The sequence below is a fragment of the Salvelinus fontinalis genome, chromosome 25, assembly GCF_029448725.1.
Source record: "Salvelinus fontinalis isolate EN_2023a chromosome 25, ASM2944872v1, whole genome shotgun sequence".
Taxonomy (NCBI): Eukaryota; Metazoa; Chordata; class Actinopteri; order Salmoniformes; family Salmonidae; genus Salvelinus; species Salvelinus fontinalis.
Window position 1 is genome coordinate 19946171 of NC_074689.1, and position 18271 is coordinate 19964441.

Here is an 18271-nt window from a genome sequence, read left to right on the forward strand (position 1 = left end):
CCAAAGCAAATATGAGAGAAAATGTTTCAAAATGTATATATTATAAATGGATCATGATAATACACTATAATGTCCACCAAGGCTATGGCAAAAGATACAATTTCTGAGGAAAAATACATTTCTGAAATAATTCTTAGATTACAGTTACATAATAGCAACACTATCCAAACACACTGGCTGAGGGATTATGACTTCTGATCAATCTTAACAGCATTGCTCACCCAGAAAATGCCATAACTGATTAAATTCTTACTGCAGACCTCAGTGTAACATAACATACACACATACTCTTTCTCTTGAACACACACAGCCTTTCTAAGAAAACCACACACACTCCCTCTGCCTTTCTAACAAAACCACACACACACTTTGTCTCTAATTCATGCACACACACACAGATACAGTCTCTCATGCCCTCACGCTATGTCAGATTTATTGGCCGGTATAACCATCTTGGTGTGTTCATCGTCATTCTCGTCGTCAGGGAGTGGGTCATACTGGCGGCGGTACAACAGGCGGGTTACCAAGGTGATGATGAACATCTCCAGGATCAACAACTGTTGACTCATCACTACACACACACACACAGAGAGAGAGAGGGAGGATAGGTCACTTAAGTTATCTGCTTGCCTGAGAGCAGTAGAGTTTGTGTGTAATAAGGTATACAGTGATGAAGGGATGGATGGAGATAAGACTCACAATATCCCCTGGCCTGTGAGGAGTATGGTGGCGTGCAGGCGATGGTTCCGTTCATAGCCAGGATGTTGATGATGGCCGACTGGAGCTGACTCAGCACCAGCACCAGCTACACGCACAGCATCATGGGTAAAACCCAACAGCATAACATAGGTAAACACAAAAAAGGACATCACTCTGCAGATGTAAACAGGTAAACACAAGTTATCATTTGCTGAAACTCCTGTCATTTCAGGGAATTAATTAACTGACCTCTGATTGGTTGAGGAGGGCCTTACTGTATATCTTTCCTCAGATTGTAAATGAACCATGGCATGTGTGTAATCTTACCTGGTACATGGCATATTTGGGGATGATCTTGAGGCTGCGCAGTGTGATTCTGAGGTGCATGAACATGATGGCTACAGGCCACAGTGCTATGATGGTCAGAACCCCCACACCTGGGTTAATCCAGATGGCTGCTCCCGTTATCGCCATCTGGAACACACACACACACAGTGTTGGGAGTGTGTGTATTGAGAATATGTTCTCTTCCTTTGAAGCCCAATTTTGTGTGTGTGTGTTGACACCCCATACTAACATCTGCGATGTCGAAGTTGCCATTGGTCCAGAGGATGATTGATAGTATGGTGAAGGCGATCTTTAGCACGGCAAACTGGAACGATCCCAACTTCAGCAGGAACAGACTCCGTCTGGGGAAAACCAGAGGAAAACATTCAACAAATATTTCATATCAAAAATAATAATTATTTTCTACATATTTCTAAAATGTTGTTATAGGCCATGCCTATAGCGGACAATGACCAGTAGGTAGCATATTTGGAGTGATAATGTTGTCAGATGTACTGTGAGACATGGAGGGGCCCATACAGAGCCAGGGTGAGTGGCCAGGGGCACATTCAACCTGCCAGATCCTTTACAAATCCAGCTACTGTTTTACTACTAACCTAGTAGCTGGACTCTGACTCAACTAAGAAACAGGTCTTGCTATGAAGTACATTTGATCCTAAACAGTGTGTGTGTGTGAGTACGCGTTTGTGTATGCATGTGTTACCGTGTGATGTTAACATGGGGTAGACAGGGGCAGCAACAACAACAGGGACCAGTACTGATCCTCAGCTTGTTTTTCCCTGCTCGCCGTAGAAACGCCTCGTCACCCCCCACTTCCTCAATCATCAGCACCAGGAACTTAAACACTACGATCGCAAAATAGCTGCGGAGACAGACACACGTTACACACACACCACAAATATACAACGAGGGAAGGAGTGAATAAAATATGGACAGAGGGAGAGATGGGTTTGGAAAGAACTACACAAGCACGGTTTTAGACAATCAATATTGTAAGTGTTTTTAGTATCACTCTATGTTTTGCTGACACAGTGTGTCTCTTCCTACAGAGTTTCCTGCCCGTCACAGCAGGGATCTGAGATCCAGAGAAGCCCAGAGCCACACACAGACAGACACTGGGAGAGATGGAAGGTGGAGGAGAGGAAAGAGGATATGTCAAGAAAGAGAAACTGATATGTAAAGAAAGCGAAAGACAGAAGGAGAGAGAGAAGAGAAAAGGAGCAAAGGCTGAGTGACATACCAGGCAGAGGTCATGTCAGTGAACATGGTGGCTCGGGGAATCCACATCCCCAGACAGGACATGGTGGCGATCACCTGACACACACAGACATACAGACTTAGTCTGAATGCTATACCAATGCATCCTTCCTAACCGTGCTACTGCCCTAGAATTTCCTAGTAAACTGACAGGATGGGACCTGTTCACTGGACGTGCTACCTTGTCCCGGACCTGCTGTTTTGGGCTCTCTCTCTACTGCATCTGCTGTCGAACTCTGAATGATCAGCTATGAAAAGCCAACTGACATTTACTCCTGAGGTGCTGACCTGTTGCACCCTCTACATCCACTGTGATTATTATTATTATTATTATTATTATTATCTGCCGGTCATCTATGAACATCTTGGCCATGTTCGGTTATAATCTCCATCCGGCACAGCCAGAAGAGGACTGGCCACCCCTCAGAGCCTGGTTCCTCTCTAGGTTTCTTCCTAGGTTCCGGCCTTTCTAGGGAGTTTTTCCTAGCCACAGTGCTTCTACATCTGCATTGCTTGCTGTTTGGGGCTTTAGGCTGGGTTTCTGTACAGCACTTTGACATCAGCTGATGTAAAAAGGGCTTTATAAATACATTTGATTGATGGGTCACAAGTTCACAAAAGTTTTGTTTTTTGCCGCATGTGTTTGTACTGTAGCACAATGAGTTGTCACAGAGAGGATATGAAAGTAGTAAGTACCAGATTGCACCTTTAAAGCCTCCTGATAAATCAGTATGTGCTTACCGGTGCTGCCCCATTGACCCAGATGATGGCGCTCTTCTTGTGGGAGGGAACCTTCCGGTAGATGTACCAACACTCCTCTATGTAGACCAGCATGGACACCACTGCCATGAAGGTCAGCACAGAGTACAGGATGATACCAAATATGTCCAACTCTAAAGACAGAGAGAGAGGATAGAGTGAGAGTGAGGTGGGGGGTGAAAACAAGAGAGGGGGAGAGAGACAGAAAGACAAAGAGATAGAGAGATGACCAAAATCCAGAAAATAACCATTAAATTCTACAACCACCTAAAAAGAAGCGATTCTTAAACCTTCCACCACAAAGCCATCACCTACAGAGAGATGAACCTGGAGAAGAGTTCCCTAAGCAAGCTGGTCCTGGGACTCTGTTCACAAACACAAACAGAGCCCCAGGACAGCAACACAATTAGACCCAACCAAATCCTGATAAAACAAAAAGATAATAACTTGACACGTTGGAAAGAATTAACAAAAAAAAAGACAGAGCAAAGGACTATAGAGTGGCAACAGTCTAAAGTAGCTTCCTTTCCTGGTGTCCTCTCTTCACCTACACTGTGTGATACAATAAAACAGATTGATGAAAGAAATAGGAGGGAGTCCACGAAGCGAAAGGACCAGTTTTAGGGACAATACACAGGCCTTATCTAGGGGCGGTGATTCACTTTACCATTTTCTCTGGAACTAATTTCTGACCTCCCAGTTCCAAAAAAGCATATAAAATGAAGAGATGTGTCAATTTCAGAGAAAGAGAAATGGATGTTTTCTGGAAAACAAGGGTGTTTATGTGAAATCAAGACAAGTAGTAAAGGAAAAAAAAGTTTGGAAAACAGCACAAAACCCTTCTGCCAAAGACTGAGTAACTAACTCACACATGCAAACACACAAACTAAGACTGCACTAACACATACACAAATACACTTCAACACAACACACTTTTCAGCAGACAAAGCCATGTGTTATGGAAGTGGGGAAAGAAAGTCCTTGCTCGGATTTCTGGGAAGAGCAACTTGATTTGTGTAACAGGCACAGACAGACACATAAGGACATGATTAGAGAAGAGTGGGGAGGGATGGGGAAGTGAGATGAGGGAAGCCGCGTAGGCACTCATCTCACCCCGCCCTCATCCCAATACGATTGAGAAGAAAAAATAAAAAAATTATGCTCTCTACTTGTCAGTGTTCCAAACGGAACATTTGTCTTTTTACCTAAATTGAATTCATGATGATAGATACATAGGAAGTTTCTACGTGAGTGCTATGTAGATAAACAAGGGAATGCTGCTCTCTCCTTACATAAAAAGAGATACAAAACACAATGGTGAGTTCTATAACCACCACCAGTAATAAAACTAAGGGCACAATTGAAAACAGCATCTAGTGCTGCACGCATATAGATAATATCCCCATAATCTAAAATTGACATACCTAAACATGCAAACACTATCAGATAGAATTCATAGCAAGAAGTGCACTGGAATGACATTCAATCTCATGGGATGGGTGGCCAAAAATAACTAATTGAAAGCCGCACCACCAATAAGCCACGAATATGACCACATTGAGGCATGTCACTGAGGTTCACTGGCTAAATGCACCATGCCACTGCCTACTTCATTTGTACATTTGGCAAACAAGACAGCTCATAGCCCAGTGTGTTTATCAGTCAACACATGTATATTTTAGCTTTAAAATAGCTATAGAACTGCACATTTTGCTCTCAGCCTCATGGCAAAATGTGTAGAATACCATGAGATTAGCTAAAAAAATGCATGTTTCTCTTTGCCCCATGGCAAAATGTAGGACGTTAACTGTCCCCTTACCCCTGCAATGTTACACATGCCAGTAACAGATGTTTTGATGCAGTGTTGTGAAATCATTGCTTTTTCACTTCTAGTCATCTTACTTCAGATTAGTTTACCACAACTTAACCATTAAGAAGGCAAACACACACACACACACAACTCAAGACCCGATTCAGAGCTCAGGTGATGGGGTACAATATAGAACTGTTGACCCTCACCCTAAAAACCATACTGGTATGTTAATTCTACATTATAACAGCAGTTTGAAATCAGCAGGCACAGGAGAGCTTACAGTGGTTAAAAAAAATCATAAACAAGTCACTGCCTGTCAATTGCTAAAGGATTAATGTGATTATTCGATTTGAAAAAGGCTCATCTCTCCGAACTCCAACAGTCTCAATGGTGACTGAATTAATAAACAGCTCAATCTGTATCAATGTCGCCTAAAATTCTACCTTACCTAGATGTGTGTTTTATAGCCCAGGGACATGGGTGGCAATGCATGTTTACGTTATGCGTAGGCCTAACCACCGGCAGATTGAAGAAAATTACGGCACTTGTCCCAGAACAGCTGAAAAGTTATCGATAGGCTAGTATAAAAAAGACGCCTATAGAAAACATAGGCCTATTCGAGCTGTTCAACTCACGGGAAATGATGTCGATGGCCACGGGAGGTCTGTCCCTGCAGCTCAGGTCGATGGTTCTGTTCCCGTCCATCCTCAGACGGTTTGGTTAGACGTTTGAGTAGAAAGAGGGCGCCGTTGACGAAAACAAAAACGATTTATCCGTGCTCTGTCCCTCTACCACCCACATGCACTCAATTGGCAGCAATGTCAATGTTGATAGAAAATCTCAAAATAAATTATGTTTGGAGTGCTGCAAGGGACATGGGCTGCAGTTCACCTCTGGACTGCAACTGCGGGCAAACTCAGAGAAAATACCAGTTTCTAAAAACTTGGACCCGCCCTCTGCCCGCCTGCAGCGCACGTCGTTTTCTGTGAACAGAGTTGTCTCTAAACGCAGGGACCCCTCCACAGGGTCAATTGTGAAATCACACCCAGCTCGTAGAATGTTTTTACAAGATAAAATCAAAGTCCTCCGTTTACTTGAACACAATATCAACAGTACAGTAGTAGCCTATATTTTGGCTTTATCAAGCGTTCTCTTTCTCTGATCCTACCTTGCTATTTTCAAGCTGTTGTAGGAGGCGTATTGTTGACTTCTTGTGGTTCAATCAAACTGTATTTATAGAGCACGTTTCTTACAAGGGATGTATTTCAAAGCGCTTAACAAATAAAATAATAAAAGGTCAGAAAGATGAAAGATGAAAACACCATACGTTTTCTAAAATTACACAAATTAAAATAGTAAAACAATATTACAATAAAAGTAGGCTAGACATGGGCCTCCCGAGTGGCGCAGCGGTCTAAGACACTGCATACCAGCGCTTGAGGCATTACTACAGACCCGGGTTTGATCCCAGGCTGTGTCGCAGGCGGCAGCGACCGGGAGACCCATGAGGTGACTCACAATTGGCCCAGCATCGTCTGGGTTAGGGGAGTGTTTGGTCAGGGTGGCTTTACTTGGCTCATTGTGCTCTAGCGACTCCTTGTCGTGGGCCGGGTGATTGCAGGCTGACCTTGATTGTCAGTTGAACAGTGTTTCTTCTGACACATTGGTGAGGCTGGCTTCCGAGTTAAGCGGGCGGGTGTTAAGAAGCGTGGTTTGATGGGTCATGTTTCAAAGGACACATGACTCGACCTTCGCCTCCCGAGCGCCTTTGGGGAGTTGCAGTGATGAGACAAGATTGAAAAAGGAGATATATATAAATAGTCCCAGTCAAAAGTTTGGACACACCTACGCATTCAGGGATTTTTCTTTATTTTTTACAATTGTAGAATAATAGTGAAGGCATCAGAACTATTACATAACACATATGGAATCCTGTAGTAACCAAAAAAAGTGTTAAACAAATTAAAATATATTTTATATTTTCGATTCTTCAAAGTAGCCACCCTCTGCCTTGATGAAAGCTTTACACACTTTAGGCATTCTCTCAACCAGCTTCACCTGGAATGCTTTTCCAACAGTCTTGAAGGAGTTCCCGCATATGCTGAGCACTTGTTGGATGCTTTTCCTTCACTCTGCGGTCCAACACATCCCAAACCATCTCAATTGGGTTGAGTTCGGGTGATTGTGGAGGCCAGGTCATCTGATGCAGCACTCAATCACTCTCCTTCTTGGAGGTATGGGAGCCTGACGAGCCGGCTGAGACATGGAAGCCTGACGAGCCGGCTGAGGCATAGGAAGCCTGCCGAGCCAGCTGGGGCATCCCTGTTGCTTCCCCTTGGTGTTATTCTATAACGTGTATGCTGGGAGTTTGGAAGCAAGTACAGGGAAAGCAAATGCAATAATAAATAGATCATAGTACAAAACAATTAACACAAAAAGCGTAGACATGAAACAGAGTCAATAACGCCTGAAGAAAGAACCAAGGGGAGTGAAAGATATAGGGGAGGTAATCAGGAAGGTGATGGAGTCCAGGTAAGTGTCATGAGGTGCAGGTGCGCGTAACGATGCCGGCTCTGTGACATGTACGCTGGGAGTACTGGAAGCAAGTACAGGGAATGAAAATGTTATAATAAATAAAACATGGAACAACACAAGAAACACGAATAGCATACAAACATGAAACAGAGTCAATAACACCTGAAGACAGAACCAAGGGGAGTGACAGATATAGGGAAGGAAATCAGGAAGGTGATGGAGTCCAGGTGAGTCTCATAAAGCGCATATGTGTGCGTAACAATGGTGGCAGGTGTGCGTAATGATGAGTAAACTTGCGATAACGCGCGTCAGAGAGGAGCAGCGGGAGTAGACGTGACATGAGCTAAGCGCAAACCAGATGGGATGGTGTATCGCTGCAGAATAATGTGGTAGCCATGCTGGTGCCTTGAATTCTAAATAAATCACAGACAGTGTCACCAGCAAAGCACCCCCACACCTCCTTCTCCATGCTTCACGGTGGGAACCACACATGCGGAGAACATCCGTTCACTTACTCTGCGTCTCACAAAGACACAGCAGTTGGACTCATTAGACCAAAGGACAGATTTTCACCGGTCTGATGTCCATTGCTCGTGTTCCTTGGCCCAAGCAAGTCTCTTCTTCTTATTGGTGTCCTTTAGTAGTGGTTTCTTTGCAGCATTATTACGCAGATTTACGCAGTCTCCTCTGAACAGTTTATGTTGATATATGTTTGTTACTTGAACTCTGTGAAGCATTTATTTGGGCTGCAATTTCTGAGGCTGGTAACTAATGAACTTACCCTCTGCAGCAGAGGTAACTCTGGGTCTTCCTTTCCTGTGGCGGTCCTCATGAGAGCCAGTTTCATTATAGCGCTTGATGGTTTTTGCGACTGCACTTCAAGAAACTTTCAAAGTTCTTGTCTTAAAGTAATGATGGACTGTCCTTTCTCTTTGCTTATTTGAGCTGTTCTTGCCATAAGATGGACTTGGGTCTTTTACCAAATAGGGATATCTTCTATATACCACTCCTACCTTGTCACAACACAACTGATCGGCTCAAAAGCATTAAGGAAATAAATTCCACAAATGAACTATTAACAAGGCACACCTGTTAATTGAAATGCATTCCAGGTGACTACCTCATGAAGATGTTTTTTAATTTTTATTTATCTAACTAGGTAAGCCAGTTAAGAACAAATTATTATTTTACAATGATGGCCTATCCCTCCCCTAACCCTATGGGATTATCCTGATTACGGCTGGTTGTGATACAGCCTGCGATCGAAAAGGGTCTGTAGTGACGCCTCTAGCACTGAGATGCAGTGACTTCGACCGCTGCGCCACTCGGGAGAGAGAATGCCTTAAAGTGTGCAAAGCTATCATCAAGGAAAAGGGTGGCCTCTTTGAAGAATCTCAATTTTCTATTTTGATTTGTTTAACACTTTTTTGGTTACTACATGATTCCACGTGTTATTTCATAGTTTTGATGTCTTCACTATTATTTTACAATGTAGAAAATAGTAAAGATAAAGAAGAACCCTTGAATGAGTAGGTGTGTCCTTGTCACGACTTCTACCGAAGTCGTTGCCTCTCCTTGTCCGGGCGGTGTTCGGCGGTCGACTTCACCGGCCTTCTAGCCATCATCGATCCACTTTTCATTTTCCATTGGTTTTGTCTTGTCTTCCCACACACCTGTTGTCAATCCCCTTCATTACCTGTTGTGTATTTAACCCTCTGTTTCCCTTCATGTGTTTGTCAGAGATTGTTCGTTGTCAAGTGTTGTGTTGATTGTGTATAGGTGTGCGACGGGTCTTCGTACCCAGATTTGTTTTATGTTTTTTCCGTGAGTGTTATGGAGCAGATTACTGGGACTTTAATTAAAGTACTCCATTCTACACTCTATTTGACTCTCCTGCGCCTGACTTCCTCTGCCACTTATACACGCCACTGTGACAGTCCTAACTTTTGACTGGTACTGTATATAAAATAAAGTATGACGTTTACAAGTAATTCGCTAAGAAAATATAGGCAATTTAGAAAGGACAGCAACTTCATCAGTGATGGTGGTGTAACGGCAGTCTAGCTCTTCCTCCTCGTACGAGGAGAGGAGAGAAGGATCGGAGGACCAATGTGCAGCGTGGTAATTTTCCATGAATTTAATAAACACAAAGACAAGATACTGACAAACTAACACAAAACGACCGTGAAGCTACAAACGAAAGTGCAATACACAAACTACTAACGTTAGACATAGACACGATACAAAATAACAAACAAACTAACCGTCACAGTCCTGTGTGGCACAAACACTGACACAGGAAACAACCACCCACAATCCCCAACACAAAACAAGACACCTATATATGATTCTCAATCAGGGACAACGATTGACAGCTGTCTCTGATTGAGAACCATATTAGGCTGAACACAGAAACAGACGAACTAGACACACAACATAGAATTCCCACCCAGCTCACGTCCTGACCAACACTAAACAAGCAAAACACATAAGAACTCTGGTCAGGACATTACAGGTGGGGGTTTTGCCAAATGGAATCTCATGGGAGCTTGAGCCTTGAACAACACTAAATGATTGGAGTAAACTGACTATAAATATCAGTCTATAGCTTTTTGAGTGTTTCTGTAAAATATTTACAGATGGTATTAGACGAGGACAGCCAGAGCAACATATAGCAGGGAGTTCCAATATGATCTGAAAACTACAGACAGGTTATATAGACAGCTGAAAATAACTGTCCATCATTTCTTTTATTAGTCATCTCAGGGATCCTACTTGAAAACGTCACAGGGAAGCAATTTCCAGATTTGCTCGTCACTAAACAGTCAATAGAAATGAAAACTGTGTAGGACATCACTAAATACTTCATAATAACAACCCAAATGTTATAAATGGTGGAGTTGCCCTTTAACAGAAAGCCAGCCAAAACCCCCAAAGAACAAGATGCAGATGCAGAAGCAAAGTGGCTAAGAAAAACTCCCCAGAAGGCAGGAACCTGTGAAGAAACTTAGCGAGGAACCAGTCTCCAAGAGATGGTCAGTCCTCTTCTGGATGTACTGGGTGGAGATTTAAAGAGTACATGTGGCCAAGACATTCCAACATTCATAGATTACCAGCATAGTCTAGTAATAACCACTATGGCTATAGAGGGTGCAACAGTTCAACACCACAGGAGAACTGGATCAGCAGCACAAACGAATGAACTTGGGATCAGTACAGCCAGTAATGGTCAGGCATGGTAGCCCTGAAGCATGGTCCTAGGGCTCGGGTGCCCTGGGAGGGGAGGCATAGAGAGAAAGAGGGCAATTAGAGAGAGCATGCCTAAGATCACACAAGACACCAGACTAGATACTGCCCACTGGACACAGACATCAATTCATCATTCTTAAATGGAATAACTTTGGAATCACTAAGACTCTCCCTGGAGTTGGCCGCCCGGCCAAACTGAGCAATCGGGGGAGAAGGGCCTTGGTCATGGAGGTGACAAAGTAGATTGCAACTCCTCCCCCTTTGGCAGTTCTATCTTGACGGAAAGTGTTATAGTTGGGTATGGAAATCTCAGAATTTTTGGTGGCCTTCCTAAGCCAGGATTCGGACACGGCGAGGACATCAGGGTTGGCAGAGTGTGCTAAAGCGGTGAGTAAGGCAAACTTAGGGAGGAGGCTTCTGATGTTGACATGCATGAGGCCAAGGCTTTTTCGATCACAGAAGTCAACAAATGAGGGTGACTGGGGACATGCAGGGCCTGGGTTTACCTCCACATCACCCGAGGAACAGAGGAGTAGCAGGATGAGGGTGCGGCTAAAGGCTATCAAAACTGGTCGCCTAGAGCGTTGGGGACAAGGAATAAAAGGAGCAGATTTATGGGCGTGGTAGAATAGATTCTGGGCATAATGTGCAGACCAGGGTATGGTGGGGCACGGGTACAGCGGAGGCAAGCCCAGGCACTGGGTGATGATAAGAGAGGTTGTATCTCTGGACATGCTGGTCTCAATGGGTGAGGTCACCGCATGTGTGGGGGGTGGGACAAAGGAGGTATCAGAGGTACGGAGAGTGGAACTACGAGGTCCATTGCAAACCAAAACAATGATAACTTAGTCACTCTGAAAGATCTCCAGAGGTACTCTGTGGAGATGGGAGAACCTGAAGGGCAACCATCTCTGCAGCACTCCACCAATCAGACCTTTATGGTAGAGTGGCCAGACGGAAGCTACTTCTCAGTAAAAGGCAAATGACAGCCCGCTTGGAGTTTGCCTAAAGGCTCCTAAAAGACTGTCAGACCATGAGAAAAAAGATTCTCTGGTCTGATGAAACCAAGATTGAACTCTTTGGCCTGAATGCCAAGTGTCACGTCTGGGGGGAACCTGGTACCATCCCTACAGTGAAGCATGGTGGTGGCAGCATCATGCGGTGGGAATGTTTGTCAGCGGCAGGGACTGGGAGACTAGTCAGGATCGAGGGAAAGATGAACGGAGCAAAGTACAGAGAGATCCTTGATGAAAACCTGCTCCAGAGCGCTCAGGACCTCAGACTGGGACAAATGTTCACCTTCCAACATGACAACGACCCTAAGCACACAGCCAAGACAATGCAAGCATGGCATCAGAACAAGTCTCTAAATGTCCTTGAGTGGCCAAGCCAGAGCCCGGGCTTGAAACCTCTCTGGAGAGACCTGAAAATAGCTGTGCAGCTACGCTCCTCTCCAACATAACAGAGCTTGAGAGGATCTGCAGAGAAGAATGGGAGAAACTCCCCAAATACAGGTGTGCCAACCTTGTAGCGTCATACCCAAGAAGAGTTGAGGCTGTAATCGATGCCAAAGGCGCTTCAACAAAGTACTGAGTAAAGGGTCTGAATACTTATGTAAATGTGATATTTCCGTTGTTTTTTTTTGCATAAAATAAAATATGAACTGTTTTTTCTTTGTCATTATGGGGTATTGTGTGTAGATTGATCAGTAAAAAACAAAAACAAATTCAAATCATTTTAGAATAATGCTTTAACGTAAAAAAATGTGGAAAAAGCCAAGGTGTCTGAATACTTTCCGAATGCACTGTAAATATTGCTCCCAGCATTGATCAAAGCTCAGAACGCTTATATTCTTGATCTGACTGAGTTCTAATGGTGCATGCCTCTTTGCAAACGAGTGGATTAATGAATAGTAGTTTGTTGGTCATGTTTGCCTAAGTCCCCTGGATTTGTCAGTTTAGCAGCACATTCTCCACTCTCTCAAACACCTAACTCTGTCCTCTCGCGGCACAGGAATATACAGTGGGGCAAAAAAAAATTTAGTCAGCCACCAATTGTGCAAGTTCTCCCACTTAAAAAGATGAGAGAGGCCTGTAATTTTTATCATAGGTACACTTCAACTATGACAGACAAAATGAGAAAAACAAATCCAGAAAATCACATTGTAGGATTTTTAATGAATTTATTTGCAAATTATGGTGGAAAATAAGTCTTCACAAGGTTTTCACACACTGTTGCTGGTATTTTGGCCCATTCCTCCATGCAGATCTCCTCTAGAGCAGTGATGTTTTGGGGCTGTTGCTGGGCAACACGGACTTTCAACTCCCTCCAAAGATTTTCTATGGGGTTGAGATCTGGAGACTGGCTAGGCCACTCCAGGACCTTGAAATGCTTATTACGAAGCCACTCCGTCGTTGCCCGGGTGGTGTGTTTGGGATCATTGTCATGCTGAAAGACCCAGCCACGTTTCATCTTCAATGCCCTTGCTGATGGAAGGAGGTTTTCACTCAAAATCTCACGATACATGGCCCCATTCATTCTTTCCTTTACACGGATCAGTCGTCCTGATCCCTTTGCAGAAAAACAGCCCCAAAGCATGATGTTTCCACCCCCATGCTTTACAGTAGGTATGATGTTCTTTGGATGCAACTCAGCATTCTTTGTCCTCCAAACACGACGAGTTGAGTTTTTACCAAAAAGTTCTAGTTTGGTTTCATCTGACCATATGACATTCTCCCAATCTTCTTCTGGATTATCTAAATGCTCTCTAGCAAACTTCAGACGGGCCTGGACATGTACTGGCTTAAGCAGGGGGACACGTCTGGCACTGCAGGATTTGAGTCCCTGGCGGCGTAGTGTGTTACTGATGGTAGGCTTTGTTACTTTGGTCCCAGCTCTCTGCAGGTCATTCACTAGGTCCCCCCGTGTGGTTCTGGGATTTTTGCTCACCGTTCTTGTGATCATTTTGACCCCACGGGGTGAGATCTTGCGTGGAGCCGCAGATCGAGGGAGAATATCAGTGGTCTTGTATGTCTTCCATTTCCTAATAATTGCTCCCACAGTTGATTTCTTCAAACCAAGCTGCTTACCTATCACAGATTCAGTCTTCCCAGCCTGGTGCAGGTCTACAATTTTGTTTCTGGTGTCCTTTGACAGCTCTTTGGTCTTGGCCATAGTGGAGTTTGGAGTGTGACTGTTTGAGGTTGTGGACAGGTGTCTTTTATACTGATAACAAGTTCAAACAGGTGCCATTAATACAGGTAACGAGTGGAGGACAGAGGAGCCTCTTAAAGAAGAAGTTACAGGTCTGTGAGAGCCAGAAATCTTGCTTGTTTGTAGGTGACCAAATACTTATTTTCCACCATAATTTGGAAATAAATTCATAAAAAATCCTACAATGTGATTTTCTGGATTTGTTTTTCTCATTTTGTCTGTCATAGTTGAAGTGTACCTATGATGAAAATTACAGGCCTCTCTCATCTTTTTAAGTGAGAGAACTTGCATATTTGGTGGCTGACTAAATACTTTTTTGCCCCACTGTATGTGTCCTGTTATGTAATGTAAAAATCTCACATTAGCTGGTATAACTGATTAAATTAAATGAATGATAGAGGTCTTATAATTCATGCCTTTTTATATTCAGATTTTTCTTTACATTTCAGTTGCTCTGGTTGTGTCAGTATATGTCACGCCCTGGCCTTAGTATTCTTTGTTTTCTTTATGTTTTTAGTTAGGTCAGGGTGTGACATGGGGAAGGTATGTGTTTTGTAATGTCTATGGGTGTTGTATGTGTATGGGGCAGAGTAGAGTAGTGTTGTCTAGTTATGTCTATGGCTGCCTAGATTGGTTCTCAATCAGAGACAGCTGTCATTCATTGTCTCTGATTGGGGGCCATATTTAAGGCAGCCATAGGCAGTAGGCTTTGGTGGGGTGTTGTCTATGTGTTGTGTTTGTGTCAGCACTATCTGTCTTTATAGCTTCACGGTCGTCAGTTTTGTTATTTTGTTAGTTCATGTATAGTTGTTCGTTTCTTGTTTGTTTTTCTCTTCTTAAAATAAAGAAGATGTATTTTGCACACGCTGCGCCTTGGTCCAATCTCTCACAGCAAGACGATCGTGACAGTATGCAGTATCTTTAAACAAACGAATGACATTGATGTGCCAAGGAGGAGGACAGATACCAACAGCAGACCAGTGGAGCACTTAGAACACAAGCAGCCAGGGGCAAATGGTAGGTAAGGGGATGATTTAGGTGACCCAGACACATAACCAAAACAAGTTAAACTACCCTAGTATCCCGTTGACCGTTTTGGATTGCAAAAGACACACACAAGACAAGACACAATCCTAGAAACGTCCTTGGAGCTTCTTGCGCCACTTGAGGGTGAAACTAAAATCTCTCTTTCTCTCTATCTCATTCTCTGTCTTTCTTGCTTTCTTTCCTAAATCTGGGATCTCTGAGCTGCAAGTGCAAATACTTAAAGATTTACATGCAAGGATGCATGCCCTAGCCCACGCTGGTCTGGTCAGGCCCAATTTAGGGTACGTGCACCTGAATGACACCGGAACCCCCCTACTAGACAGATGTGTGTCCGAGACTGGTGATCACACACACCCGTGGAACACATTATCTGGCCCAGACCCACTTGGCCAGAGACGGCAGGGCAATACTGAGCCAAGACATAATGAGGGGGAACTCAGAATGCCTCTCACTAGTTTGGAATGGCTTCCTCTCCTGGTCTTGTGCATTTAAAAAAAAATATTATTATTATTTTTTTAAACAGTTAAGAACAAATTCTTATTTATAATGACGGCCTAGGAACAGTGGGTTAACTGACTTGTTCAGGGGCAGAACGACAGATTTTTACCTTGTCAGCTCGGGGATTTGATCCAGCAACCTTTCGGTTACTGGCCCAACACTCTAACTATTAGGCTACCTGCCACCCCAGGTAGCATTGTGTCAGCTTTGGCCTGAATGCTTTGGCCTGAATGTGTCTGTGTGTGATGCAACAGTACAGGGTGGTTACAGTGGCCTTGTGGGGTTTCCAGTGGGTCTGGTGTTGAACTGAATGGTGTTTGCTGTCTTCAGAAGCTCCGTGTGTCAGATCAACAGCACAGAGGCTATTCACCCGAGAGTACATACAAAAGCAGACATGCACAGTCACACACACAATACTCATGTCTTTACATGTGCCCATATCATATCAAATCAAATCAAATTGTATTTGTCACATGCGCCAAATACAACAGGTGTAGACCTTACAGTGAAATGCTTACTTACAAGCCCTTAACCAACAATGTAGTTTTAAGAAAAATAAGTGTTAAGTAAAAAAATGCTAAGTTAAAAATAAAAAATAATTAAAGAGCAGCAGTAAAATAACAGTAGCGAGACTATATACTGGGGGTACCGGTACAGAGTCAATGTGCGGGTGCACCGGTTAGTCGAGGTAATTGAGTTAATATGTAGGTGTAGGTAGAGTTAAAGTGACTATACATAGATAATAAACAGAGGGTAGCAGCATTGTAAAAGAGTGGGGGGAGGGTGGACAATGCAAATAGACTGGAAAGCCATTTGATTAGCTGTTCAGGATTCTTATTGCTTGGGGTAGAAGCTGTTAAGAAGCCTTTTGGACCTAGACTTGGCAATCCGGTACCACTTGCTGTGCAGTAGCAGAGGGAACAGTCTATGACTGGGGTGACTGGAGTCTTTGACAATTTTTAGGCCCTTCCTCTGACACCGCCTGGTACAGAGGTCCTGGATGGCATGAAGCTTGGCCCCAGTGATATACTGGGCCATACGCAGTACCCTCTGTAGTGCCTTGCAGTCAGAGGCCGAGCAGTTGCCATTCCAGGCCGTGGTGCCACCTTTCAGGATGCTCTCGATGATGCTCTCGACTTTTTGAGGATCTGAGGACCCATGCCAAATCTTTTCAGTCTCCTGAGGGGGAATAGGCTTGTCGTGCCCTTCACGACTGTCTTGGTGTGTTTGGACCATGTTAGTTTTGATGATGTGGACATCAAGGAACTTGAAGCTCTCAATCTGCTCCAATACAACCCTGTTGATGAGAATGGGGGCGTGCTTGGTCCTCCTTTCCTGTAGTCCAACATCATCTCATTTGTCTTGATCATGTTGAGGGGGAGGTTGTTATCCTGGCACCACATGGCCAGGTCTCTGACCTCCTTGCTATAGGCTGTCTCATCATTGTCGGTGATCAAGCCTACTGTTGTGTCGTCGTAAAACGTAATGATGGTCTTGGAGTCGTGCTTGGCCATGCAGTCATGAGTGAACAGGGAGTACAGGAGGGGACTGAGCACGCACCCCTGAGGGACCCACGTGTTGAGGATCAGCATGGCAGATGTGTTGCTACCTACCCCTACTACCTGGGGGCGGCCCATCAGGAAGTCCAGGATCCAGTTGCAGAGGGAGGTGTTTAGTCCCAGGGTCCTTAGCTTAGTGATGAGCTTTGAGGGCACTATGGTGTTGAACGCTGAGCTGTAGTCAATGAATGAATAGCATTCCTTTTGTCCAGGTGGGAAAAGGGCAGTGTAGAGTGCAATAGACACTGTATCATCTGTGGATCTGTTGGGGCAGTATGCAAATTGGAGTGGGTCTAGGGTTTCTGGGATAATGGTGTTGATGTGAGCCAAGACCAGCCTTTCAAAACACTTCATGGCTACAGACGTGAGTGCTATGGGTCGGTGTCATTTAGGCAGGTTACCTTAGTGTTCTTGGGCACAGGGACAATGGTGGTCTGCTTGAAACATGTTGGTATTACAGACTCAGGGACATGTTGAAAATGTTAGTGAAGACACTTGCTAGTTGGTCAGTGCAATCTTGGAGTACACGTCCCGGTAATCCGTCTGGTCATGCGGCCTTCTGACTATTGACCTGTTTAAAGGTCTTACATCGGCTACAGAGCGCACGATCACACAGTCGTCTGGAACAGCTGATGCTCTCATGCATGCTTCAGTGTTGCTTGCCTCGAAGCGAGCAAAGAAGTGATTTAGCTCGTCTGGTAGGCTCATGTCACTGGGCAGCTCGTGGCTCTGCTTCCCTTTGTAGTCTGTAATAGTTTGCAAGCCCTGCCACATCCGACGAGTGTCGGAGCCGGTGTAGTACGATTCAATCTTAGTCCTCTATTGATGCTTTGCCTGTTTGATGGTTCGTCGGAGGGCATAGCGGGATTTCTTATAAGCGTCTGGGTTAGAGTCCCGCTCCTTGAAAGCGGCAGCTCTACCCTTTAGCTCAGTGCGGATGTTGCCTGTAATCCATGGCTTCTGGTTGGGTTATGTACGTACAGTCACTGTGGGGATGACTTAATCGATGCACTTATTGATGAAGCCAGTGACTGACGTGGTGTACTCCTCAATGCCATCGGAAGAATCCACTTATATTCACCCCTTTTGTTATGAAGTCCCTAAATAAGATCTGGTGCAACCAAGATCAGGGTTGGTTATAAAACAAATCTGAGACTTTGAACATCCCACAGAGCACCATTAAATCAATTTATTTTAAATGGAAAGAATATCGCACCACAACAAACCTGCCAAGAGAGGGCCGCCCACCAAAACTCACTGACCAGGCAAGGAGGGCATTAATCAGAGAGGCAAC

General features: G+C 44.2%; 1 protein-coding gene across 1 annotated transcript; it reads right to left on the reverse strand.

Annotated features, from left to right (window-relative positions):
- Window positions 1-22: 22 nt before the first annotated feature.
- On the reverse strand, window positions 23-5797 carry LOC129822960 (organic solute transporter subunit alpha-like). The gene is made up of 8 exons (XM_055881552.1): window positions 5512-5797; window positions 3046-3197; window positions 2288-2361; window positions 1751-1909; window positions 1277-1388; window positions 1027-1173; window positions 700-805; window positions 23-571 (listed from the first exon to the last, which is right to left on the reverse strand). The coding sequence occupies exons 1-8, from the start codon at window positions 5579-5581 to the stop codon at window positions 417-419; spliced, it is 975 nt and encodes a 324-aa protein (XP_055737527.1). The 5' UTR covers window positions 5582-5797; the 3' UTR covers window positions 23-416.
- Window positions 5798-18271: the final 12474 nt, after the last annotated feature.

Bases quoted from the DNA above. Each gene is read 5' to 3' on its own strand.
- LOC129822960 (XM_055881552.1), bottom strand. From the start codon at position 5,581: ATGGACGGGAACAGAACCATCGACCTGAGCTGCAGGGACAGACCTCCC. The intron at 1,910-2,287 runs GTATGTCACTCA...CTGTCTCCGCAG, and splicing joins ACTGACATGACCTCTGCCTG to CTATTTTGCGATCGTAGTGT. The intron at 806-1,026 runs GTAAGATTACAC...CTGTGCGTGTAG, and splicing joins CCAAATATGCCATGTACCAG to CTGGTGCTGGTGCTGAGTCA.